Here is a 26,817-nt window from a genome sequence, read left to right as displayed (position 1 = left end):
AAAACCATGGGTTAATGAAGTCTGTTTCCTGATTCATAAATGTTATTTATAAATCCAGAACTGGACTACAAGATGCAGAATAAACAATTTCTAAGCAGAAAATACAGTATCTTATATTGTGATAAGTAGAAAATTTTTCAATCTTTTTTAGTTGACGTGATTGGTAAAATTTTCAACTCTTGGTTGTGTGGTTCTTAAATGATATTTGCTTTTCCATTAGATCATAGCTTGAATTTTTATACCTGTTTTCATTAATCTTTTAAATTATTTAAATTTAACCCATCATAAGCTTCATTATCTTGGGGACATTTTAAAGTAGTCCCCATAGTCTCTGCATAGAGACTGCTAATAAACTAGAAATAGACAATTATACTATATAATAATTGATATTGTTAGCCATTTAATTTTTTGCAATTTTTGAATTCAGTGAAGCCATTTTGACTCCTAGGAAGTAAGGAATTAATCACTTATTACTGTCTTACTATAAGTTGCTTTTAAAAGAACTCTAGTTACTTAGCTACAAATTACGACATTTAATTCAGCATATAGAAACTTTTTTCTCAATCTTACTGTAAAATCTGTAGTATTCAGGGGATTATTATGTTTTTCCTTTAAAGTATATTTCTTCACTTTCCAGAATAAGCCAAAACTCAGCTGTATTCTGATATTCGATGTGAGCATTTCCTGATTAAATGGGACCTTTCCAAGTGGCAGGAAATATTACAGTTACTTTTTCTTTTGTTACTCACTAGATAGAGATACTGATGTCAGCAGTTGGCATTTCTTTAAATTTTTGTGGAAGTGATTTTGCTGTTGACATTTATTTCAATCAAATCTGGCCTCAGTTACTTATACTAGAGATCTTGCTAAGAGGAGGGAGACTGTGCTTCTGCTAAATATATAAGGTTTTTAGTTTTTCACTGAGTAAAACACTGGTCACTCTTCCCAGGATTTTACCCACTTGTTCTCAAGGGGGAGAAATTGCTTACTTGGCATCAGTTACAGTTTGAGATCACCTTGATTTTCAGTAGTAATCTAAGATTTTTAATTTATCCTTTTCTAATTACTTAATTGTTCTAACTTAATCTTCTTTTAATGTTTCATTGTATTTCTTTGTTGTCTTGAAATAAATATCTCATTTTATGACTTTTTTACATAACTTTGCCTCATTATTATTAGTTGAAATGTTAGAATAATCAAATAGAAAAAACAAAATAAATCAAGTTAGTACCTATTTAATAATTTGATATAAAACTTTATTGATTAAATTTGAATGGTCTAATTTTTATCTTTGGCAGCTGCAGCATCAGGCAATGAGAATGTGCAACCACCACCATTAGCTTATAAGAAATGGGGTCTGCAAGATATTGACACTATTATCGATCATGCTAGTGTTGGTAAGTACTACTAGTTTAAATTCTTTTGGAATCCAATTCTTGTACTTTTTAGTGATGTGTCTATTTATTAAAAGTATACATTTATTCTTCTGTGAAAAGAAAATGTATTGCTTATTTTTGTGTGTGTGTGTGTTGCTTATAGTAGACATTCAGAAGGTAGTTTGGACTTGCGAATCAGCATAGACTTATGTCTTTAAGAAATGTAAGCAGTTTCTTTCATTAAAAATTTTATTGAAGTATACATAAACAATGGGGATATAGTAAAAATAGTGCAGGAAATGATGTGGTTTAAGCAATTGGACTCCCATCTACCATATAGGAGGTCCAGGGTTCAATACCAGGGCCTCCTGGTGAAGGCAAGCTGGCCCGTGTGGAGTGCTGCCCCGCACAGGAGTACTGGCCCACGCAGAGAGCTGGCACAGCAAGATGACACAACGAAAAGAGACAGAGGAGAGAAAATAAGAGATGCATCAGACCAGGGAGCTGAGGTGGAGGAAGAGAATGATCAGCTCTCTCCTACTCCAGAAGGTCTCAGGATCGGTTCCCGGAGCTGCCTAATGAGAATACAGGCAGACACAGAAGAACACACAGTGCATGAACACAGAGCAGACAATGGAGGGAGGGTGAGAAATAAGTAAATAAATAAATCTTTTTTTAAAAAGTGAACTTACAAAACAAATATGCATAACATTGTATAGGATTCCCATACATTACCCCACCACCACTACATTGCATTGTTGTGAAACATTTATAATAAATTATGACAGAGCACCACCGAAGTATTGCTAGTAACTATAGGGCATAACTTACATTAGGTGTATTTTCTACCACCGAGTCCTATTAAATTTTTTTTTTTGTTCTTAAACCATACAATTTAAAGTATACCATCACTAGCATTTGGTATGATGACAGAATTGTGCATTCATTACTTCAATCAATATTAGAGCTTTTTCATTACTCCAAAAAAAGAAATAACAAAGACAAACCACTATCATACCCATATGTTAGCATTACTGACTATAAATGCTGTGATGTGCTTTTACCATTTCTATTCATTTATAAAAAACTTTTTACCAATTCTGCACAGCTTGAACCTCAGCTTTCCATTTTCTAACCACAGTCTAGTCTCTGATTACTTATTTTCTACCTATTATTTCCATGAGTTTGCTCATTATATTTAGTTCATAATAGCAAAATCATGCAGTATTTGCCCTTTTGTGCCTGGCTTGCTTGACTCAACATAATGTCTTCCAGGTTCATCCGTGTTGTCATATGCTTCATGTCTTCATTTCTATTTACAGCTGCATAGTACTGCATCATGTGTATATACCACAGTTTGTTTCTCCATTGGTCAGTTGATAGATGCCTGGATTGTTTCTGTCTTTTAGCAATTGTGAATAATGTCGCTGCGAACATCAGTGTGCCCTAGATGTCTGTTCATGTCACTGCTCTCAGATGTTCCTGTTAGTGGTATTGCTGGGTCACATGGCAGATCTATATCCAACTACCATAGGAGCCACCAAAGAGAAGTCCACAGTGGCTGTACTATTTTACATTCCCACCAACAGTGAATAACCGTTCATATCTCTCCACATCCTTTCCAACACTTGTAGTTTTGTTTTTTAAAAAAATAGTGGCCATTCTATTAGGTGTGAAATGATATATCATTGTAGCTTTGATTTGCTTTTCTCTGATAGCTAGTTATGTTGAACATTTTTTTCATGTGTTTCTTTGCCATTTGTATTTCTTCTTTAGAAAAATGTCTATTCAAGTCTTTTGCCCATTTTTTAATTGGGTCATTTGTCTTTTTATTGTTGAATTGTAGTATTTCTTTATGTATCATGGATATCAGACCCTTGTCAGATGTGTGATTTCCAAATACTTTCTCCCATTGAGTTGGCAGCCTCTTTACCCTTTTCACAAAGTCCTTTCAAGTGCAAAAGTGTTTAATTTTGAGGAGATCCCGTTGTCTATTTTTTATTTTGTTGTCTTGTTTTGGGTATAAGGTTTAAAAGACTGTAACTTACTACAAGGTCTTATACATTATCTTCTAGAGGTTTTATGGTCCTGGCTTTGATGTTTATATCTTTGATCCATTTTGAGTTGATTCTTGTGTAGCAAGTGAGGTACGAGTCCTCTTCCATATTTTTGATTATGGATATCCAGTTCTCCCAGCACCATTTGTTGAAGTGACTGTTCTGTCCCAGAAAAGCGGACTTGGTAGGCTTATCAAAAATCATTTGACCATACTGGTGTGCAGGTCTGTTTCTGAGCTCTCAATTTGATTTGATTCATCAGTGTGTCTATCTTTATGCCAGTACCATGCTGTTTTGACTACTCTAGCTTTAGAATACATTTAAAGATCAGAGGCATGAGTCCTCTGACTTCACTCTTCTTTTTGAGGATGTTTTTGGCTATTCTGTACCCTTTTCATTTCCATATAAATTTGGTAATTTCTGTAAAGTAGGCTCTTGGAATTTTGATTGGTATTGCATTGAATCTGTAAATCAGTTTGGATAGAATTGACATCTTCATGATGCTTATTTAGTCTTTTAGTCCATTACGCAGAATGTCCTTCATTTGTTTATGTCTTCTTTGAGTACTTTTAGCAGTGTTTTGTAGTTTTCTGAATTTTACATTCCTGGTAAATTAATTCCTAGATATTTGAGTCTTTATATTGCTACTGTAAATGCATTTTTTTCTTGATTTCCTCCTCAGCTTGCCTCATTACTAGTGTATAGAAATCCTACTGATTTTTTGTGTTGATTTTGTATCCTGCCACTTTGCTAAACTCATTTATTAGTTCTAATAGCTTTGTTGTAGATATTTTAGAATTTTCTAAATACAGAATCACATCATCTGTGAATAGTGAGAGTTTTACTTCCTCTTTTCCAGTTTGGATACCTTTTATTTCTTTTTCTTGCCTAAATCTCAAGCTAGAACTTCTAGCACAATGTTGAATAACAATGGTGAAATAGGCATCCTTGTCTTGTTCCTGCTCTTCGAGTAAAAAGCTTTCAAACTCTCCCTCATTGAGTACAGTTTTGCCTATGGGATTTTCATATATGCCCTTTATTATGTTGAAGAACTTTCCTTCTATACCTATCTTTTGAAGAGTTTTTATCAAGAAAGGACGCTGGATTTTGTTAGATGCTTTTTGTACATCAATCAATATGGTCATGGTTATTTTCCTTCAATTTGTTACTATTGGTATGTCACATTAATTGATTTTCTTATGTTGAACCACCCTCGCATACTCGGAATAAAACTCACTTGATTGGAGTGTATAATTCTTTTAATATGCTATTGGAATGAGATTTGCAAGGGTTTTGTTGAGAGTTTTTGCATCTGTATTCATTAGAGAGACTGGTCTGTGATTTTTTTTCTTGTAGTATCTTTGTCTTTGGTATCAGGGTGATGTTGAAGTCTTAAAATATTGGTTAATGTTTCCTCCTTTTTAGTTTTTTAAAGAATTTAAACAGGATTGGAAATGATTCTTCTCAAAATGTTTAAGTAGAATTCACCCATGAAGGTATCTGGTCCTGGACTTACCTTTATTGAAAGATTTTTGATGACTGATTTAGACTCTTTGCTTGTGATTGGTTTGTTGAGTTCTTGTATTTTTGTAGAGTCAGTGTAGGTTGTTTATGCATTTCTAGGAATTTGTCCATTTCATGTAGGTTGTCTAATTTGTTGGCATACAGTTTCTCATAATATCCTCTTATGATCCTTTTTATTTCTTGGGACAGTAGTAATGTCTCCTCTTTCATTCCTGATTTTATGTGCATCTTCTCTCTTTTTTCCTTTCTTAATCTAGTGAAGGGTTTGTCAATTTTATTGATGGTCTCAAACAACCAGTTTTTGTTTGTTTTTATTTTCTCTGTTCTCAATTTCATTTATTTCTGCACTAATCTTTGTTATTTCTTTTTGTTTATTTTGGGATTGGTTTGTCATTCTTTTTCTTGTGCATTTAAAGTCTGTTTTGTCTGACACCAGTGTAGCTACCTCTGTTCTCTTTTGGTTACTGTTTGCGTGAAATATCTTTTCCAACTTTTCACTTTCAGTCTATTTGCATCCTTGGGTCTAAGGTAATCACTGTATCAAAGGGTTTTTACTTAAAATTTTTTGATACATTTTGCCAAATAATCCACTGGATAACTTGAGGTGATTTATACTCCCACCAATAGTACATGGAATATGTAAAGAAACTATATTAAAACTTAATCTCAAGTGACATCATCAACATGGAAATGTGAGAGATCCTCTGGAAGTCTCCCCTCCCAGTCAGCTAATAAAAAGACAAATTCCATTTGCTTGGTACTCTCCAGGATAATAGAGACTGGAGAAGGACTCCACAAAGGCCCAATCAAAGGAAAAAATCTCCAAGTTCAGGTAGGAGTTTTCCATCCTGGACCTATCAGTCTGGATCCCTTCTCCTCACTTGCTCCCATGCAACTTGAGAGTCCCACAGAGACAGCGCGGCTTGTGTCCCTGCTGCTGTGGAGGCAGACTGTAGAGCCATTCACAGCAGCAGGTAGAATCCCATGCATAGCCAGGCACAGGGATCCACGTTCACAGAGAACCAGGGCAGAACACAAGCAGGTGAGGAGTGCTGCCAACAAAAGGGCCCCCAAGGCAAAAAAAGAAATCAGTGATACTGCTACTGGACTGGTGATAAGAGTTGTACACGCTCAAGTCCAGTCTCTGTTGGCTAGACTACCTAAATACAAAACTGACCTTTCTGGATTGACCCACCTTTCTGGTTTGATCCTTTTGGATTCCTGGGACAGGATACCCTAACAGGAAGAAACCTGAGGCAGCAATGCCTCATGGGATAGGAAAAAAAAGATAGAAGTGGAAAACTGAACTTCTTTAAGATAAGATGGGTCCCAGAACTGAAAAGTGTAAGGAAAGGAAGCAGTGAGTATGAGAGAGAATTTAAATAAGCCACAGGAGCTGGGGAGAAATTTCTGTATGAAACCAAACAGAACAAATTGGGGTTTCTGGAGAAGGAGCAGAGGAAAGGAAGCTTTCTCCTGAAGGCAAAATAGTTGCACAAAAAGTGCAATTTAAAAAAATTGTACCGCATATCCAGGGCAAGAAACACATGAAGAACTGAGAAAATCTGAACAGTTAAACACAGTTTCCTCTAAAGATACAGAATAAGTTGGACCAAGTGTCAAAGAAGATTCTTAACATAAAACCAATCAACAATAATACCTAGACAAGAGGGAGACCTTCAGAGTTGACACATGAAAATAATCAGATGCTCAGACATAAGCAAAAAATTAAAAACCATACTAAGAAACAAATATGTAACTCAGTCAAGAGAACAAGTTAAAACTTCAGAGGAAACAGAATTTGGGATAAATAATCAAAGACGTTCAAACAAATCTCCTAAATCAACTTAAGAATTTAAAAAGATTGAAATTACACTAAGTATCTTTCCTGGCCATAATGGAATGATGCTGGAAATCAATAGCAGGCAGGTAACTAGAATATTCACAAATATATGGACTTCAAAACACACTCTTAAACATTCATTCAGTTAAAGAAGAAATTGCAAGGAAAATCACAAAGTATCTTAAGATGAATGAAATCAGAATACAGCATATCAAAACTTATGGGATTCAGCAAAGGCAGTCCCGAGGGAGAAATTTATAGCCCTAAACACGTACATTAAAAAAGAAGAAAGAACTGAAAATCAAAGACCAAACTGCCGTCTGGAGGAACTAGAAAAAGAACAGCTAACTAACCCTAAAGTGAACAGAAAGGAAGAAATAATAAAGATTAGCACAGAAATAAATGAGAGAGAGAATAAAATAGAGAGCATTAACAGACTCAAAAGTTGGTTCTTTGAAAAGATTAAAATATACAAACTTTTAGCTAGACTTACAGAGAAAAAAAGAGAGAAGGTGTAAATAAGTAAAATCAGAAATTAGTGTGGGATTATTACTGCTGATGCCACAGAAATGAAAAATATCTGGGAGTAGATGTGGCTGAAGCAGTTGACACACACCTCCCACATGGGAGTCCCACGTTCAGTTCCAAGTGCCTCCTAAAGAAGACGAGCAGACGCAACAAGCAGACACAACCAGCAGATGCTGCAAGCTGACGCAGTGAACAGGGAGCAAATGTGGCTCAAGTGCTTGGGCGTCCACCTCCCACGTGGGAAGCCCTGGATTCAGTTCCTGGTGACCCCTAAAGAAGAGCAGGCAATAAGCAGACACCAGGACAGGCAACAAGCAGACACAGTGAGCAGACACAGCGAGCAGACATATAAGGGAGCCATCTTGGGCGGCAGGGGCAGTGTCATTAGTGGATACTGTGAACAGCTGTATATCAACAAATTAGACAACCTAGATAAAAAGAACAAATTCCTAGAAACTCATGTAAAACTTGCCTTGACTTTAGAAGAAATACAAGCTCTAAGCAGACCAATTACAAGTAAATAGATTGAATCAGTCATCAGAAACCTAACAGGAGAGAGAGGCAAGATATGACAGAGTAAGGCGCTTCAAGTCTCAGCTTATCCTACAGTGCAGTTAGTAATCACCCAGAGCTATCTAAACCACCTGTTTGGGGGACCCAGGAAACCAGAAGAGCATGCTGCAATGTCCTTGAAAAAATGAAAGGAGGAGACTGCCCAACTGCAATGAAGATTCGTAAGTAGAGCACTCCATGCTGTGGAGGCTGGTGCCCATTTCCTGCTAGTGGTGCATGACACTTCAGAGCTGTTCCCTGGCTTGAGATGGAAGCTCCATTTCCCAGAAATGGGGAGAAAGAGGCTGTCAGTCTTCAGCTTCAGCTACTGATTAGTAAATTCAGCTGGCTTAAGTCTAATCCTAAGAATAGCTTAAGTTTGAACCTGTCCAAGTTGGAAAGAGGCAAGAGGGGAAACTCTGAAAACCACAGTGATAGTAGGGACTAGCTTTTCTCCACCCAGGTCGGATTATAGCTCTCTCTCTAGCCTAGGCTCCAGCAACTTCCCTTCTGGGTGACTGTAGTTGCTTTTGCTTTTGGCCCCCAAAGACTGGATTGTTGGATAGCTGTTGCTTCATCCACACACTGAGATAGGATAAGAATGGGGCAGTGTTTCCGCAGCCACTCCTTTGGTTCCATCCCCTCCCCGAAAGGGCAGAAGGGGCAGTTCTCCCTCACCCTGTCTGGGCAACTACAGATGGTTTTGGCCTCACAGACTGGATTGTTGGACATGCCTGGGGCTCCATCCCCAGCCCTGGCAGAGGAGGAGGGTGGCCAGTGCTTCATCAATCTACCTAGACACCTGCAGTCAGTTTTGACTTGCATGGCTTAGGTTCCTGCCCACACCTGTGGCTCCACCCCTACCCAGGCAGGTAGTAAGGGACATGGAGCTTCATCAGTCTCCCTGGGCAACTAGAGATGATCTTGGTCTACAGAGCTTGGATTATTGCACACAACTGCAGTCTGTCCCTACCCTGGCAGGGAAGAAAGATGGAAAGAACATCTTCAGCTCTGGGAGCAACACAGGCAGCTTTAGCCACCATGGCTTAGAGTGCCAGGAGCACCGTCAGCTCCTACTCTGTACCAGCAAGGGGGAAATGGCAACAAACAATGAAAAAGAATGGAAAAATTCAGATTAGCTAAACATGAGCCACTATAAAGTTCCAAATTAAGTTAAACCAAGTATCAAAGAGGGACTATAGCACAAAGTCAATCAGATAGAAAGCACTAGACAAAAGAGAGAAACTGCTCCCAGAATAAAACATCAAGTAAAGCAGATGCCAAGACACCAACAAAAAAATTACAAGCTATACCAAGAAACAAAGATATGGCCCAGTCAAGTTCAGCCTCCAGCTGACATAAAGGAGTTGAGACATTTAATCATAGATACTCAAATAAATCTTAGTGATAAATTCAATGAGATAGCTAAAGAGATTAAGGACATCAATAAGACACTGGGTGAGCACACACACACAAAAAGAATTTGAAGGCATATATAGAAAAAAAGATCTTATGGGAATGAAAGGCACAATAAATTAAAAATAAACTGGTGGCATAACAGGAGATTTGAAGAGGCAGAAGAAAGGACCAGTGAGCTTGAAGACAGGGCCTCTGAAAATGAGCATACAAAAGAACAGATTTTTAAAAAAGAATGGAAAAACTTGAACAGGATCTCAGGGAACTAAATAATGACAAGAGATGTGAAAACATGTGTCATGGGTGTCCTAGAAAGATAAGAGAAGGTGAAAGGGGCAGAAGGAATATTTGAGAAAATAATGATAGAAAATTTCTCAACCCCATTGAAGGACATAGATATCTGAGTCCAAGAAGCACAATGTATTCCCATCCAAATAAATCCAAAATGCCTAATCAAGACACATACTATTCAGAATGTTAAATGCCAAAGATAAATAGAGAATTCTGAGAGCAGCAAGAGAAATGTGATTTATTACATACAAGGAATGCCTGATAAGATTAGGTGCTAATTTCTCATCAGAAACCATGGAGGCAAGAAATCAGTGATATGATGTATTTAAGATATTGGAAGGAAAACTGCCAGCCAGGGATCTTATATCTGGCAAGATTGTCTTTCAAAAATGAAGGCAAGTTTAGAATATTGACAAGTAAACAGAAATTGAGAGAGTTTTTAACCAAGGGACCAGCTTTGCAGGAAATACTAAAGGGAGTGTTACAGTCTGGAAAAGACAGGAGAGAGAGGCTTGGAAGAGTGTCTAAAAATGGAGGATTATATCAGTAAAAGTAACTAAAAGTGTGAAAATAAGATATGACAGATAAAGCCCAAAGGTCAAAATGGGTGACATAAGAACTGCCTTTAGGGGAATAACATTGATTTAATGGGTTAACTCACCCAATTAAAAGATACTGACTGGTGGAATGGGTAAGAAAATATGAGGAATCTATATGCTGTCTACAACAGACTTGCCTTAGACCCAAGAATACAAATAGATTGGAAGTGTAAGGCTGGAAAAAGATATGCAGTAACAAAAACAGAAAACAAACAAAAAACTGAAGTAGCTATACTTAATATGGTTGAAATACACTTTCAAAGCAAAGCTGTAGAGACAGGAAGGACATTATTCATAAAAAGGGCAATTCACCAGGAAAAAATAACAGTCATGAATGTATATGCCCCTAACTAGGATGCACCAATACATCACTCTCATCATTAGATAGAATATCTGGGCAGTGAATCAGTAAAGAAACAGCTTGAATAATATGATAAATGAACTAAATCTAATGACATATACAGAGCATTCTACCCCCAAACAGCAAGATACATTCTTCTCAAGTGCTTATTGATCTTTCTCTGGGTTATACCATATATTCGTCACAAAGCAGGTCTCAGTAAATTTTAAAAGATAGAAATTATATGCATGGAACTTTTTTCTGATTGTAATAGAATAAAGCTGGAAATTAACAGGCAGAAAAAGGGAAAAGTCACTGGTACAGAGAGATTAAACTACACACTTAAATTAATCAGTGGGTCGAAGAAAAAATTGTGAGAGAAATCAAATATCTTGAGACAAATGAAAATGAGAACACAACATATCAGAATCTATGGGTTGCAATGAAGGCAAGTTGAGAGCAAAATATATAGCCCTTAATGCTAACATTAAAAAAGAAGAGACAAAATCAACAACCTAACTACATGTAGCTGGAGGAGCTAGAAGAAGAACAGCAAAGTATTCTCAAAGCAAGCAGAAGGAATGAAATAACAAAGATCAGATCAGAAATAAATGAAATTGATAACAATAAAAAATAGAATTAACAAAACCAAAAGTTTGTTCTTTGAGAAGATTAACAAAATTGACAAACCCTTAGGGAGACTAACACAGAAAAAAGGCAAACTGTGAACAAATATACATCAACAAACTAGACAATATAGATGATTGGAAAAATTCCTAGGAATCCTATGAACAACCTGCACTGATCCTAGAAGAAATAGAAGACCTCAAGAAACCAATGAGGAGGAGGGTGGGACAAGATGGCGTCTGAGTAAGTACACCATCATCATGTTATCTCTCCTGCAAAGGACCGACTGAGTGGTGACGAAATCCTGTTGGAGCGGGCTGTTTCAGCTACCTACAAGCAGGAGGTGTCTGGACATCGATCTGGAGAGACTGCAACAAAATTAGTGCTTGCTCAAGGGAACTTAGCCAACAACAAGGAAATAGAATAAGAAGAACAAAGTGACTAAGAGAAGATTTAACACGCACACAAAAACAGCAACTAATTAAACCCCGAGACAAAGAAGCAAGTCAACTGAATGAACCCAACAAGATAAAATGATGACCAGACAGCAACAAAAAACTATAGACCACACCAATAATCAGGAAAACATGACCCAATCCAGTGAACAAACCAAAAACCAGGAAGAGGAGTGGAACATTGAACAACTAATTAAAACTCTCGAAACATATATCATGGACCAATTTAGTGAAGTGAAGGAAGAGATTAAGCATATTAAAAAAAAACACTTGGAGAGCATACAGAAGAAATTGTAATCATACCCAGAAAGATAACAGATATGATGGGGATCAACAACACAATCCAAGAAATCAAAAATACACTCTCAGCAAATGACAGCAGATTTGAAGAGGCAGAGGAAAGAATTAGTGATGTGGAAGACAGTACATCTGAAATCAAACAGTAGAATTAATTGATAAACAGAAAAAATCTAGCTGGGACTTAAGGACCTGAATGACAATGCAAAACACACAAACATATGCATTATAGGTATCCCAGAAGGAAAAAAGAAGGGAAAGGGGACAGAAGGGCTATTGGAGGAAATAATGGCTGAAAACTTCCCAGACCTATTGAGGGAGATGCACGTACATGTCCAGGAAGCACAACGCTCCCCAAACAGCATAAATCCCAAAAGGCCTACCCCAAGACATTTACTTGTCAAATTATCCAATGCACAACACAAAGAGAAAATACTAAAAGCAGCAAGAGAAAAGAGAACCATCACATACAAGGGAGGCTTCGTAAGATTAACTGCTTATCTCTCATCTGAAACCACGGAGGCAAGAAGGCAGTGGTATGACATAGTCAAGGTACTAAAAGAAAAGAATTTCCAACCAAGAATACTCTATCCAGCAAAGCTAGCATTCAGATATATTGGAGAGTTCAAAATATTTACAGATAAACAGAAACTAGGAAAGTATGCCAACAAGAAACCTGCCCTTCAAAAATACTAAAGGGAGTTCTGCAGGAGGAAAGAAAAAAACAGGAGAGACCGTTGGAAGAGAGTGTAAGAATAACTAAAAGGGCAAAAAGAGAAAAAAAAAATCTAACAACATGACAAACACAAACTCAAAGAAAATATGGCTTTTATATCAGTAAATCCTTGTAAGTAGTAACACTGAATGTCATTGGATTAGCCTCACCTGTTAAGAGACACAGATTGGAAGATTGGATAAGGAAATATTGACTCATCTATATGCTATCTATAAGAAACACATCTTAGACCCAGGGATTCAAGGAGATTGAAAGTGAATGGCTGGAGGGAAGCAGATTTGGCTCGACTGATAGAGCATCTGCCTACCACATGGGAGGTCTAGGGTTCAAACCCAGGGCCTCCTGACCCATGTGGTGAGCTGGCTCCTGCATAGTACTGATGTGCACATGGAGTGCCATGCCACGCAGGGGTGTACCCCCATAGGGGAACCCCACGTGCAAGAAATGCACCTTGTAAGGAGAGCCGCCCTGCACACAAAAAGCCCAGCCTGCCCAGGAGTGGCACCGCACACTCGGAGAGCTGACGCAGCAAGATGATGCAACAAAAAGTGACACTGGTTCCCAATGCCATTGACGGGAATGCAGGTGGGCACAGAAGAACACACATTGAATGGACACAGAGAGCAGATGGTGGGGGAGGGGGGAGGTAGGGAAGGGGGGAAATAAGTAAATAGATAGATAGATAATTTAAAGAAGAAAATGAATGGCTGGAAAACAATCTTACAGGCAAAACAATAACCAAAAAGCTCAGGAGTAGCTATATTAATATCAGACAAAATAGACTTTAAATGCAAAAGTATTGTAAGAGACAAAGATGGGACACCAGATATTAGTGAAAGGGATAATCTTTGAAGAAGAAAGAATAATCATAAACATTTATACCCCTAACAAGGGTGCCTCCAAATACACGAAGCAAACACTGGAGAAACTAAGGGAAGGAATAGATGTCTCTACAATCATAGTGGGGGACTTTAAACACACCACTATCACCATTGGACAGAACATCTCAGAAGAGAATCAATAAAGAAACAGACGCTTTGAACAATATATTAGAGGAGCTGGACCTAATAGACATATATGGAACATTACACCCAAATACAGCAGGATATACATTTTTCTCAAGTGCACTTGGATCATTCTCCAAGATAGACCACATGCTAGGTCACAAAGAAAGTCTCAGTGAATTCAGAAAGATTGAAATCATACAGAATAATTTCTCTGACCACTGTGGAATGGAGCTGGAAATCCGAAAGGGCCAGAGACCCGGATTTGGCACCAAGATATGGAAGTTAAACAACACACTCTTAGAAAGACAGTGGGTCAAGGAGGAAATCTCAACAGAAATCAATAACTACCTTGAAACTAATGAAAATGATAATACAACATATCAAAACCTATGGGATGCAGCAAAAGCTGTACTGAGAGGGAAATTCATAACCATAAATTCATGCATGAAAAAAGAAAAAAGCTAGATTGAAGAACCAACTGCACAATTAGAGGAATTAATAAAAACACAACAAACTCACCCCGAAGAAAGAAATAACAAAGATCAGAGCAGAACTAAATGAAATGGAAAATAAGAAAGTGCTCGAAAAAATAAACGCAACAAAGAGCTGGTTCTTTGAGATCGATAAAAAAAGAGAGAAGGTGTAAATACACAAAATAAGAAATGAGAAAGGGGATATCACCACTTACTGCACTGAAATAAAGACTGTCATAAGAGGATACTCTGGAAAACTATATTCCAACAAGAAAGACAATTTAGTGGAAATGGACAGGTTCCTAGAAACACATAAACACCTACATTGATGAAAGAAGAAATCGATGATCTCAACAAACCAATCACAAGTAAAGAGATAGAATCGGTCATTAAAAACCTCCCAACTGAGAAGAGCTCTGCACCAGATGGCCTCACAAGTGAATTCTACCAAACATTCCGGAAAGAACTAACATCAATATTGCTTAAACTATTCCCAAAAATCGAAATAGAAGGAACATTGCCTAACTCATTTTATGATGCGAACATTACCCTAATACCAAAGCCAAACAAAGACACCACAAGAAAGGAGAATTATAGACCAATCTCTCTAATGAACCTAGATGCAAAAATCCTCAACAAAGTGCTTTCTAATTGTATTCAACAACACAGTAAATGAATTATACACCACAACCAAGTGGGTTTCATTCAACATAAGAAAATCAAGTAATGTAATACACCATATAAATGGGTTGAAGGAAAAAAATCACATGATCATATCTATAGATGCAGAAAAAGCATTTGACAAAATACATCACCCTTTCTTGATAAAAACACTGCAAAAGATAGGAATAGAAGAAAACTTTCTGAACATAATAAAGGGTATATATAAAAAACCCACAGCTAACATCATTTACAATGGTGAAATCCTAAAATCTTTCCCTCTAAGATCAGGAACAAGACAAGGATGTCCACTATCAACCCTTCTATTTAACATTGTGTTAAAAGTACTTGCTCGAGCATTGAGGCAAGAACCAGATATTAAAAAGATCCAAATAGGAAAGGAGGAAGTTAAAATTTCACTATTTGCAGATGACATGATCCTTTACATAGAAAGCCCTGAGAAGTCTACAACAGAGCTTCTAGAACTTATAAATGAGTTCAGTAAAGTTGCAGGTTATAAGATCAATGTGCAAAAATCAGTATCATTTCTGTACACCGATGATGAGCAATCTGAGGAGGAAATCAAGAAACATACCATTTACAATAATAAATTAAAAAATCAAATACCTAGGAATGAATTTAACTAAAGATGTAAAAGACTTATACACAGAAAACTATACAACTGTTGAAGGAAATCAAAGAAAACCCAAATAAATGGAAGAATATTTCCTATTCATGGACAGGAAAACTAAATATTGTTAAGATGTCTATCCTACCAAAACTGATCTACAAATTCATTGCAATCCTAATAGAAATCAACACAGCATTTTTTAATGAATTAGCAAAACTAGCTATGAAATTTATTTGGAAAGAAAAGAGGCTCCGAATAGCCAAAGACATATTGAAAAGGAAAAATGAAATTGGAGGAATCACACTACCTGACTTCAGAACATACTACAAAGCTACAGTAGTGAAAACAGCATGGTATTGGCACAAGGAGAGACACACTGACCAATGGAACCAAATTGAGAGTTCTGATTTAGATCCTCATATATACACTCATCTGATATTCAACTAGGCCACCAAGCCCACTCATATGGGAGAGAATGGCCTCTTCAACAAATGATGCCTAGAGAATTGAATATCCATATGCAAAAGAAGGAAAGAGGATTACCAACTCTTACCTTTTCAAAAATCAACTCAAGATTGATCAAAGACCTAAATATAAGAGGCAAGACCATAAAGACCTTGGAAAACAATGTAGGGAAGCATCTACAGCACCTTGTAATAGGAAATGGCTTCATCAACTTTACACACACAGTGCAAACTGCAAAAGAACAAATAGATAAATGGGACTTCCTCAGAATTAAAGCCTTTTCCACAATGGAGTTCATCAAGGAAGTGAAAAGAGAGCCTACCCAATGTGAGAAAATATTTGGTAACCATATGTCTGATAGGAGACTTATATCCTGCATATATAAAGAACTATATCTTGAAAAGAAAAAGAAAAACAATCCATTTTTAAAAAGGGAGAAAGATTTGAACAGATGCCTCTCCAAAGATGAAATACAAAAGGCTTAAAAAGCACATGAAAAAATACTCAAAATCACTAGCTATTAGGAAAATGCAAATCAAAAGTACAATGAGATACCATCTTACTCCCATAAGACTGGCAGCTGTCAAAAAAACAGAAGACTACAAGTGCTGGAGAGAATGTGGAGGAATGGGAACCCTCATCCACTGCTGGTGGGAATGCAGAATCCAGGCATTCTGGAGAACAGTTTGGCAGTTTCTCAAAATGGTAGCTGTAGATTTTCCATATGACCCAGCAATTCCACTCCTGGGTATATACCCAGAAGAACTGAAAATAAGGTCACAAACCAATATATGCATACCAGTGTTCATAGCAGCATTATTCACTATTGCCAAAAGTTGGAAACAACCCAAATGCCCATCAACATATGAATGGATAAATAAGATGTGGTATATACATACAAAGAAATACAATTCAGCTATAAGAAGGAATACAGTACAAGCACATGTGATAACATAGATGAATCTTGAGGACCTTATGTTGAGTGAAGCAAGCCAGGCATTGAAGGACAAACATTACATAACCTCTTTGATATGAAACAAGCAAACCAAGCTGTCTCAGAGAGCTAGAGACTGGAAGATAGGTTTAAAGGAATTTGGGGTGGAGAGGAAGATTGCAAGCTGACACCTATATGGGTGAAGTCTGTGATAAGCTGGAGGTCATTTTGCTCAATTTATGAATGACAGTGTATTAGTCAGCCAAAGGGGTGCTGATGCAAAATACCAGAAATCGGTTGGTTTTTATAAAGGTATTTATTTGGGTAGGAGCTTACAGATACCAGGCCGTAAAGCATAAGTTACTTCTCTCACCAAAGTCTATTTGGAGCATAAGTCTCCACCCATCAAGGGGTGGGGACACAGCACCGTAATCACAACTCAGTCATGACCAGGTACAGATCAGATTACAAGCATAATCCAATATATCTTTTTGGAATTCATTGATTGTATCAAACTGTTACAGATGGCAGGCAGAAACGAGGACATGGGAAACACTTTCTATTTCTGAATCCATTCTCCCATCGTCCCTACTCACTTGGAGGAAGAGGTAAGGAAACTGAGGATTATGAAGAATTAGTGAAACTTACTAGTGAAGCCAGGGTTTGAACTCAGGTGGTCAGTGTCCAAAGAATCCAAGTTCTCAATCAGTTTGAAACACAGCCTCCCACCTTCTGAGCCACATGACTTCCTACTGAAGCAGACATCTCCAGTTATGAAAATCCTCTCAATGCCACATCAAATCACCTTTCCTCCACATTTGTTCTCCTTCCTCTCTCTATAACCTGGTCCAGTTCATCCCAAATCTAGAGAGAAATTTTGTTTGCCTTTTCACCTAAATCTAACATATCCTGTCAGTCACCTCATCCAGTTTTTTTCTTGGAAGTCTTTTTTATTTCCATGTCTTCCATTTCCTTCCTTTGGAGGTCACCGTATTCCAGATTGTCTCAAAACTATCTCGAATATCGTAACAACATGCTAGCTTCCCCTTTCCACATTATCCTGCCCACTTTCAGATTTATCTTTTAGAGAAAACACATCTCATTCCTCATATGGCCCCAACCAACACTTGCTTCATACTTCCTAGCACAATAAACTAAAGCTTTTTTTTAAAAGTAACCAATCACAAAGAGATTGAAAGTCATCAGACAGCTCCCCAAAATGGAAAGCCCAGGACCAGATGGTTTCACCGATGAGTTTTACCAAGCATTCAAAGGTTTAATACCAGTTCTACTGAAAGTCTTCCAAAAATTCAACAGGAAGGAACACTACCAAACTCATTCTATGATGCCAATATCACCTTAATACCAAAGCCAGATAAAGATATTACGAAAAAAAGAAAATTACAGTCACAGTTTCCTAATGAAATTGATGCAAAAATCCTCAACAGAATTCTCACTAATTGAACCCAACAACACATTAAAAGAATTATTCATCATTATCATGTGGATTTTATACAAGGTGGTTCAACACAAGAAAAATCACATGATCATCTTGACACAGTAAGGGCATTTTACAAAATACAGAATTCTTTCTTGGTAAAAACATGCCAAAAAGATAGGAATTGAAGGAAACTTTCTCAACATTGATAAAAGGGCATATATGAAAAACCACAGCTAACACTGTAATTAGTGGTGAAAGCTTGAAAGCTTTTCCATTGAGATCAGGAACAAGATAAGGATGTCAACTGTTTGTTCAATATAGTGCTAGATGTTCTAGCCAGAGCAATCAGGGAAGAAAAAGAAATAAAAGGCATCCAAATTAGAAAGGAAAATGTAAAATTTTTGTTATTCACAGATGATGTGATCTTATACCTAGAAAGTCCTGAGAAATCTACAACAGAGCTACTACAGCTAACAAACGAGTTCAACAGAGTGGCAGGATACAAGAGTAATTCACGAAAATCGCCAGTGTTTGTATACACTGGTAATGAGCAGTCTGAGGAGGAATTCAGAAAAAAATAATTTACAGTAGCAACTAAAAGAATCACACATTTAGGAATAAACTTAACCAGGATGTGAAGCATTGTATTCTGAAAAACCACAACACTCTGCTAAAAGAAATAAATGAAAGACAAATAAATGGAAGAACATTCTGTATTCATGGATTGGAGGTCTAAATATTGTCATTTCTACCAAATTGATATGCAGATTGCATGAAATCCTATAAAAAATTCCAAGGGTCATTTTAAAAGAACTGGAAAACCCAATTAACAAATTTATTTGGAAAGCTAAGAGAGCCAAAATATTCAGAAACATTTTGAAAAGGAAGAATCAAAATTGGAGGACTCTTTACTTCCAGATTCTAAATCATATTACCTAGCTACAGTGGTTCAAAATGGCATGTTTCTGGCATAAAGATAGACGTATAGACCAATGGAATCAAATTGATGGTTCAGAAACAGACCCTCACGTCTGTGGTCAAGTGATTTTTGACAAGGCTGTAAAACCTACCCACCTGGGGCAGACCAATCTCTTCAAAAAATGGTGCTGGGAGAACTGGATATCCATGCAAAAGAAAGAAGGACCCCTATATCACATCTTATATAAAAATTAACTCAAAATGTGTCAGAGACCTAGTATAAAGTTAGAATCGTAAACCTCCTAGAAGAAAATGTAGGTAAACATCCATGAGACCTGGTGTTAGGTTGTGGTTTCTTAAATCTTACACTGAAAACATGAGCAAAAAAAGGAGGAAAAAAAGGATAAATGGGACCTCCTCACACTTAAATACTTTTGTGAGTCAAAGTACAATGCCAAGAAGGTGAAAAGGCAGCCCACTCAATAGGAGAAAATATTTGGAAACCATTTATCTGATAAGGCTTGATTTCCATTCTATATATAAAGAGATTTCATACATCTCAACAGTAAAAAAGCAAGCAGTGCAATTTAAAAACGGGCAAAAAACTTAGACATTTCTTCGAAGAGGAAATACAAATGGCAAAAAAACTACATAAAAAAACATCTAATATCACTGGCTATTAGGAAATCAATCTATAGCAGCTATCATCTCACATGGTCAGTATTAAAAAAACAAAGCAATAAGTGCTGGAAAGGATTGGAGAAATAGGAATAATCCTTTACTGTTGGTGGGAATGTATAACGTTGCATCCTCTGTGGAAGATAGTTTAGCAGTGCCTCAGGAAGCTAAATACAGAACTGCCTCATGATCTGGCAGTTCCTCTACTAGGAATATATCCACGAGAATGGAAAATAGTGATGCAAAAAGGCCTTTGCACACTGATGTTATTGCAGCTTTATTTACAGTTGCCAAAAGTCGGAGACAATCCAAGCGTCCATACTTCAGTAAACTTTTATTTAGGAAAAATAAACAATAAATGGATAAACAAAATGTGGTATACCTATATAAGGTGGATTACTATGTTGCTGTTAGAAGAAATGAAATTGAGTTACATAAGATAACATGGATGAACCTTGACATTATGCTGAGTGAAATGAGTCAGAGGAATACTCATTTGTTGCTGGTGAGAATGTAAAATGGTGCAGCTGCTGTTGACAGTTTGGCAGTTCCTCAGAAAGCTAAGTATAAATTACCGTGTGATGGACTATCCCAGTACTAGGTATATACCCAAAAGAATTGAAAGCACAGACTTAAATAGATATTTTTATACTAGTGTTCATAGCAACATTGTTCACAATTGCAAAAGATGGAAGCACTCAAGTGTCCATCACCTGATGAGTGGATAATCAAAATAAGATATATATGTTCAGTGAAATAATATTCAGCATTAAAAAGGAAGGAAGTTCTGGTTCATATGATAATGTGGGTGAAACTTGAAGACATTATGTTGAGTGACATAAGCCAGAGACACTAAAGGATAAATATTATATGATCTCATAGGTAGGAAATAATTATAAGCCCATTTATAGTTAGAATCTAGAATATAGATTACCAGAGACTAGGCTTGGGGTAAGGAATGGAGGTTTCATGCTTAGTTTGTACAGAATTTCAAGTTAGGTGGAATATAAAGCTTTTTAAATTAATCGTGGTGATAGTAGCACAACATTGCGAGTATAATTAGCAGCACTGAATTACATATGTGAATGTGGTTTGAAGGGAGAAATTTTAGGTTATAGTATGTTAATAGAATAAAAATTAAAACATGGCATTGTGTAACACAGTGGACCCTCTTGTAAACAATGGACTATCATTAACAGTACCATTATAAAATTGTTCATTTAACGAATGTACAGAAAGGAGGAAAAGCTAAGGATGCATTTCTTCCATTTGGATTTCTGTTTTGTAAAAGAATATTTTTTAGCTATGATAACTTCTAAGTAGTCAAATAAGATTAAATTCAGATTTTCAAATCACACAAACTAGGACCTGAAAAATGTAGTCAATAGTATTATTCTCACTAAACATGGTATTAACAATTTTAGTAAAGACTATTTTATTTAGTTTAAGAAAATAAATCATTTTCAAAATGAGATTGACTTATTTTTCATCATTCATATGCCATTCAATTACCCTTTGATCTTTTTCTGGCAGAGTTGAGAAAAAACACAAATTTTATCATGTTGTAAAAACATTTTAAATATTGAATCATGAAACTTTATGTAGTAATATAAGACAGATGTTCTTATTTTTAAGAGTAGTCCAACTTTTACAAGGATTTATTTGATCAGTTAAATCACTAAAACCAGTGTGGTTTGCTTATGAACTCCCCAAAAGAATTTGCTTTCCCCATACCCTGCTTCAGCAGCAATGCATTTTTTAACAATTTTCATGCAAAGAAGACACAGTGTCTAGATAAGAAAATTAGAGTTACCCTTGCTCTGCTGTACAATATATCTGAGTACAAAACCTCTCAATGGGGTATCTTCATTGTACCACATGCATACCCAAGTCTGAAGATACTAAGCACAAGTATGTTTGAATCTAGCAGCAGATCTTTACTTGCTAGATCTCTAGGCTCACTTTGCCTCCTCTTTCTTTCTACAACCCAGGTGAATTTAAATGCTACTCTCTTTTCCTCTACTATCGCAGCATTCAGTCTATACCTACATTTTCTTAGTGTCTTGGGGAAATGAAAAGTAATAAAAGTACTTGAAAGTTGGGAATTTCTGAACTGTAAAGAACTATAAAGTTCTTCAAAGTGTTTGTTTTCACTATGTTGGGAAGAGTACGGACATACAAATTGTTCTTTTACTTTTTTGGCTGGGAGTATAAATTGGTACAACCTTTATGGAAAGCAGTGTAACAGTATATAATAATTTTTTAAAAAAATGCAAATCCCTTTTGACCCTGCACTTCTGTTTATAAGAATTTACCTTACAAGTAGACATGCATAAGTGTCCAAAGACATACCAAGGATTTATAAAACAGTAATGTTTGTAGAGGCAAAGATGGGAAACAAGCTAAATGTCAACAGGTTAAATCAAGTATATGTCCATACAGTGGAATACTATGAATGACTGAGAAGAATGAGGCATGTCCAGATGAATTCTATTATGGATTGATCTTCTTGATATTTAATAAATTAAAAAAGCAAGGTACACATTAGTTTACATAGTATGCTATTATTTTTGTGTGTAAAACATCTCTGGAAGGAGAAACCATCAATTTTTGCCTCTAGGAAGTGAACCTGAGGTATACCTGGACTGTATACTTTTTGAACCTTTTACATTTTTACATGTTCAAAAAAATATTTAAACTTTGTAATATCTCCTGTAAAGTGTAGAAGAATTATAGATGATAAATTAAAAAATTTTACAAATATTTTATGGACTTTGAATTTTGTAGCTTTTAATAATGGCTTGTGACTATTGCATAAAACTAAGCAGTTAGCAACTTAGGCTGTAGATTCAAATCATGTTTGTTTTCCTTTATCATTAGGTATTATGACTCTGTCCCCTTTTGATCAAATGAAGACTGCTTCCAACATAGGCGGATTTAATGCAGCCATTAAAAACAGTCCACCTGCCATGTCTCAGTATATCACCGTAGGATCCAATCCATTTACCGGCTTCTTCTATGCTCTAGAGGTATGAGTTTCATCACTGATCATGTGTAAGGCCAACTCTGATTTTTCATCTTGTCTACAAATTGAATATTGTAACATATCCTTTGAAAGGTTAAGCAGTCTCCATTTTAAATTTGAGTTGAAGCCCAAATTAGTCTCAACTCATTTTCTTCTAAACTATATAGATGAACTGAAATCAGTACTGAAGTCAAATACAAACCATATGTCTTTGATTCTTAAGCCTTGATTCTCTAACAGCTGAGTCATCTTTATTTCTGCTGGAATCTGACAACATCAGGGTTGTTAATGATGTCAGCCCACTGATTTTGAATAAATGAAGAATTGTAAAGAAGCCCGGCCATAGTTGCCATCAGTGATAAAAATTGCTTCCTACAATACAAAAAGTTAGATGCTAGGCTTTGCAACTCTTATTTCTTGCTTCAGAAATAGCCTTTTCTGAATTGTCTAAACAAATGTTTTTATTTTCATAGAAAAATAAAAGAGGAAAAAGAATCAGTTGTGGAGAGATGGGAAATTCATAACCTAACTAGAATGATGCCATCTTAATGCCCCAGTTTAAAAATTATTTTTAATCACCATTTAAAGAGAGTTATCTTAAAAGCACAGAGTACTAGTGATTTTATTTTTAAACTATAGATTTAAATATTTTTATTATGTTTCCATTTCCTAACAAAGTCTTCAATATAATGTCTAAAAGAAGCTGAATATTGTTGCTAGTTCAGGTCTTATACCTTTCAGAACTTTTTTTTAGTAAGCTTTATTTAGTAGGTTATATTTTGCTTCTTTGTAAGCAAATAAGCTTTCTTTTTCAAATGTTTTGTTCTGTTTTTTCAGGGAAGCACACAGCCATTATTATCTCATGTTGCACTAGCAGTTGCAAGTAAACTCACTTCTGCTTTATTTAATGCTGCCAGGTAATTACATGCATATTAAATTTTAAAATATCTAATTTGTATTTAGCTTGGCTTTAACTTGTGGTTTGGTAATCTGCATTTTTAAACTCTGGAAGTTCTAGTTTTATTCTAAACCTTCTTTGTTTTAAGTGGTTGGCTTGGTTGGAAAAGTAAGCATGAAGAGGAAGCTGCCCAAAAGCAAAAGCCGAAGGTTGAACCTGCTACACCATTAGCTGTAAGGCAAGTCTGTCATGCTCTTCTCTAATTTTAGTAGTTTTAGAAATATACTGTTAAATTAGGGTCTTCCGTGTGCTTAAGGAACATATTTGTTGCTCTCGTAAGTCTTTGGAGTTGCTAAAATCATTAAGGAGGAATTTTTTTCCCTCCAGGTATAAGCTCCGTGAGGGGGCAGGATTCCTTTTTTCTTTTTTCACTGCTCTCTCCCTGTTAAACAGTAGGTGCTCAAGATGTATTTAGGTGTGCTTCTTTAAAAACACTAATAAACTTGGCTTAGGTTGTAAAGGAAAGTGAATTTAGTGATAGTTATTGAATTTCTTGCTTTGAAAAAGTTTAGTTTGTCACTAAGTCAGCTGCATAAGATTACAAAGAACTTAAAGATTTCTTTTAAAAAAGTAAGAACAGCATTAGCATTCCTGTGCATGCAAACGTTCTTCAGAGTGCTGGTTTAGGCTTTGTTGCTTATTTCAGCAGTGCTAAAGGATGTGTTAGTGTTGTTTCAGGGTGTCTTTTTTTTTTTGGCGGGCCATGGTTTTTGTTGGTTTTGTTTTTAAGTCATTTTTTAAATTACTAATGAAGAGGACCATCATGAAGGGATTCCTACTCCCTTTTTAGGCATTTTTCACCTGAAAAGGTTGTTAGTAAGGTTTATTGGAGTTAATCATCTAAGGTTTTAATCTTATTCTTAAATGTTATTTATAATATACCACATTTCCCAAATTAATCAAAGAATTAAGAAATAAGCCATATGCCACTTAAGCATCTCAAAAAGATATAAGAAAGTATACTTTGTTTTAGGGACTTTTCTCAAGTTGGCTCTCTTGGTCCTTTTATGCTAATTTTTTACTTTTATTTTTCTCACAGTTTTAATAAGGTTGGTTGTGGACCAATAGCAGGTTAGAGGTAACCATTTAGAAGAGGAAAATCCTTGCTTTTGGGTAGAGAAACACTAGTGTCAGCAAGCTGTGATACCCAGCAAAAAAGAGACCATATAAAGAAGAGCATAAAGATAGACTATAGATGTCAGCATCAGCAAAGTATTCTAATATTTAGTAGGTTATGAGGGTTTTGTTTTCTACAACATACCTCTTAATTAAGGATAGGTAAGGTACCTGTATTTTCTAAAAATATAAGGCTGTGGGTATTCTATGTAGAAAACCTAGTATTTCATAGAGCTGTGCTTTTACATCACAACAGAAGAAATTTTATATATTTTATATTAGAAAATATCATATGTTATTCATTAATAAATTAACTATGAATCCAGACAAGACTCATATTTCTTGAAATAACACATTCAGTGTGAGTAGTATGCTTTATTAGTATGTATCAAGAAAATTGATTTGTTAAAAAAAACATTCATCCTGTTTTGTTTATGCATTTAATTCTGTTTAATTTCTCTAGACTGGAATGTGATTTGAACTTTTTCTTTTCCTTTAAATATCAGATTTGGACTCCCAGATTCTAGACGCCATGGTGAAAGTTTATGTCTGTCTCCATGTAACACACTGGCAGCAGTAACTGACGATTTCGGCAGAGTTATTTTATTGGATGTAGCTAGAGGAATTGCAATACGTATGTGGAAAGGTACTTTCTAACAAAGTTCCAGATTAAAAAATGAATTCACTTTTTTTTTTGTTAAGAACAGTTTTATTCACACACCATACAATCCATTCAAAGTGTATAATCAGTGGCTGTCAGTATAATCACTAAGTTACTCATTCATCACCACAGTCAATTTGAGAATGTGCCTGTCTTAAGTTACCCTCCTCTGAGAGTCTTACCCATTATTGGCTACCAGCCAAGCACTCTGACCATGGGGAATTATATCAGGGTTTTAGCAAGTACCAAATTATTAGCTTGTCCCATTGCATCAACATGGTGCAGTCTTTGACAGATTTCTCGTCCCAGGCAAGCAACAACAGTGAGCAACAAGATTATTACACAAAATCCTATTACTAATGCTGATAAAAAATGTTGAGACTTCCACCAATCTACTGGATTAAATTTATTAAAATGAGAAATTAAATCATTAAAGATATCCTTATCTTCAGCTACAGAAATTTGATTATGAGACATTTCTAATATCTTTTTCTGTAATTCTTCTATTTCTAAGGACATATTACCTTTATGACCTATCAAATGATTTTTAATCTTTTCCCAGTCAAACATAGAATTATTATAAGCAAGTGGAGTAATAGAAAAGTTACTTTCATTCCAATCACATTTCAATACCCTAAGTAGATTTAAGTTATATACTTGATCTCCAAGATGTAAAACTGCTGATTCTAAATCATTAACTCTACTGTTTAATTCTCCATCAATATATTCTTGACTATGCCATAAGTCACGAGCATTCTTATGCCAATCATGCACGTATTGTTGAGTCTGCACCGTCTCATGCTGTAGCGGCAGCTGCAATGACACCAGTCAGTCCTAATATGCAGCTATTAGCAGTCCCACAAATTGCTTTGAGCGCTTCAGGATTTCTCCAGCCATATGGAACAGCAGTTGACTCTCAGGTGACGATTGCCAAATTCGGTTCAGTCGCACTGGAATCCACACTCCCCGCCGCCTTCGAGCCATTGTAATGAAATCTCCATTCTGTAAAATGTTCTCAGACAAACAGGTATCCAGATGCCTTTTCTTCTTCTGGCCATTGCTATTGTTTCTCCATCCTGCAACACACTTTCTGATAGACATGTATACATGGCACCATTTTCATAAAACAATGAGTCGTTCTTAATAGTTATCTTACCAGTTATGAAAACAAATGGATCTTTAACACACCCTTTAAGATGATATGTTTGA

The 26,817-nt window shown here is 36.1% G+C and overlaps 1 protein-coding gene across 2 annotated transcripts in view; it reads left to right on the top strand.

Annotated features, from left to right (window-relative positions):
- Positions 1-26,817, top strand: part of RAB3GAP2 (RAB3 GTPase activating non-catalytic protein subunit 2) — a 156,340-nt gene that overhangs the window by 64,767 nt on the left and 64,756 nt on the right. For both annotated transcript variants that reach the window (XM_058275231.1, XM_058275230.1), the window contains exons 9-13: positions 1,299-1,397; positions 22,729-22,877; positions 23,711-23,790; positions 23,920-24,009; positions 25,454-25,593. In XM_058275231.1, the coding sequence (XP_058131214.1) occupies positions 1,299-1,397; positions 22,729-22,877; positions 23,711-23,790; positions 23,920-24,009; positions 25,454-25,593 (558 nt within the window). The remainder of the gene's footprint in view (positions 1-1,298; positions 1,398-22,728; positions 22,878-23,710; positions 23,791-23,919; positions 24,010-25,453; positions 25,594-26,817) is intronic.

The sequence above is a fragment of the Dasypus novemcinctus genome, chromosome 13 (genome assembly GCF_030445035.2).
Source record: "Dasypus novemcinctus isolate mDasNov1 chromosome 13, mDasNov1.1.hap2, whole genome shotgun sequence".
Taxonomy (NCBI): domain Eukaryota; kingdom Metazoa; phylum Chordata; class Mammalia; order Cingulata; family Dasypodidae; genus Dasypus; species Dasypus novemcinctus.
This window is presented reverse-complemented; position numbering and strand designations above follow the sequence as displayed.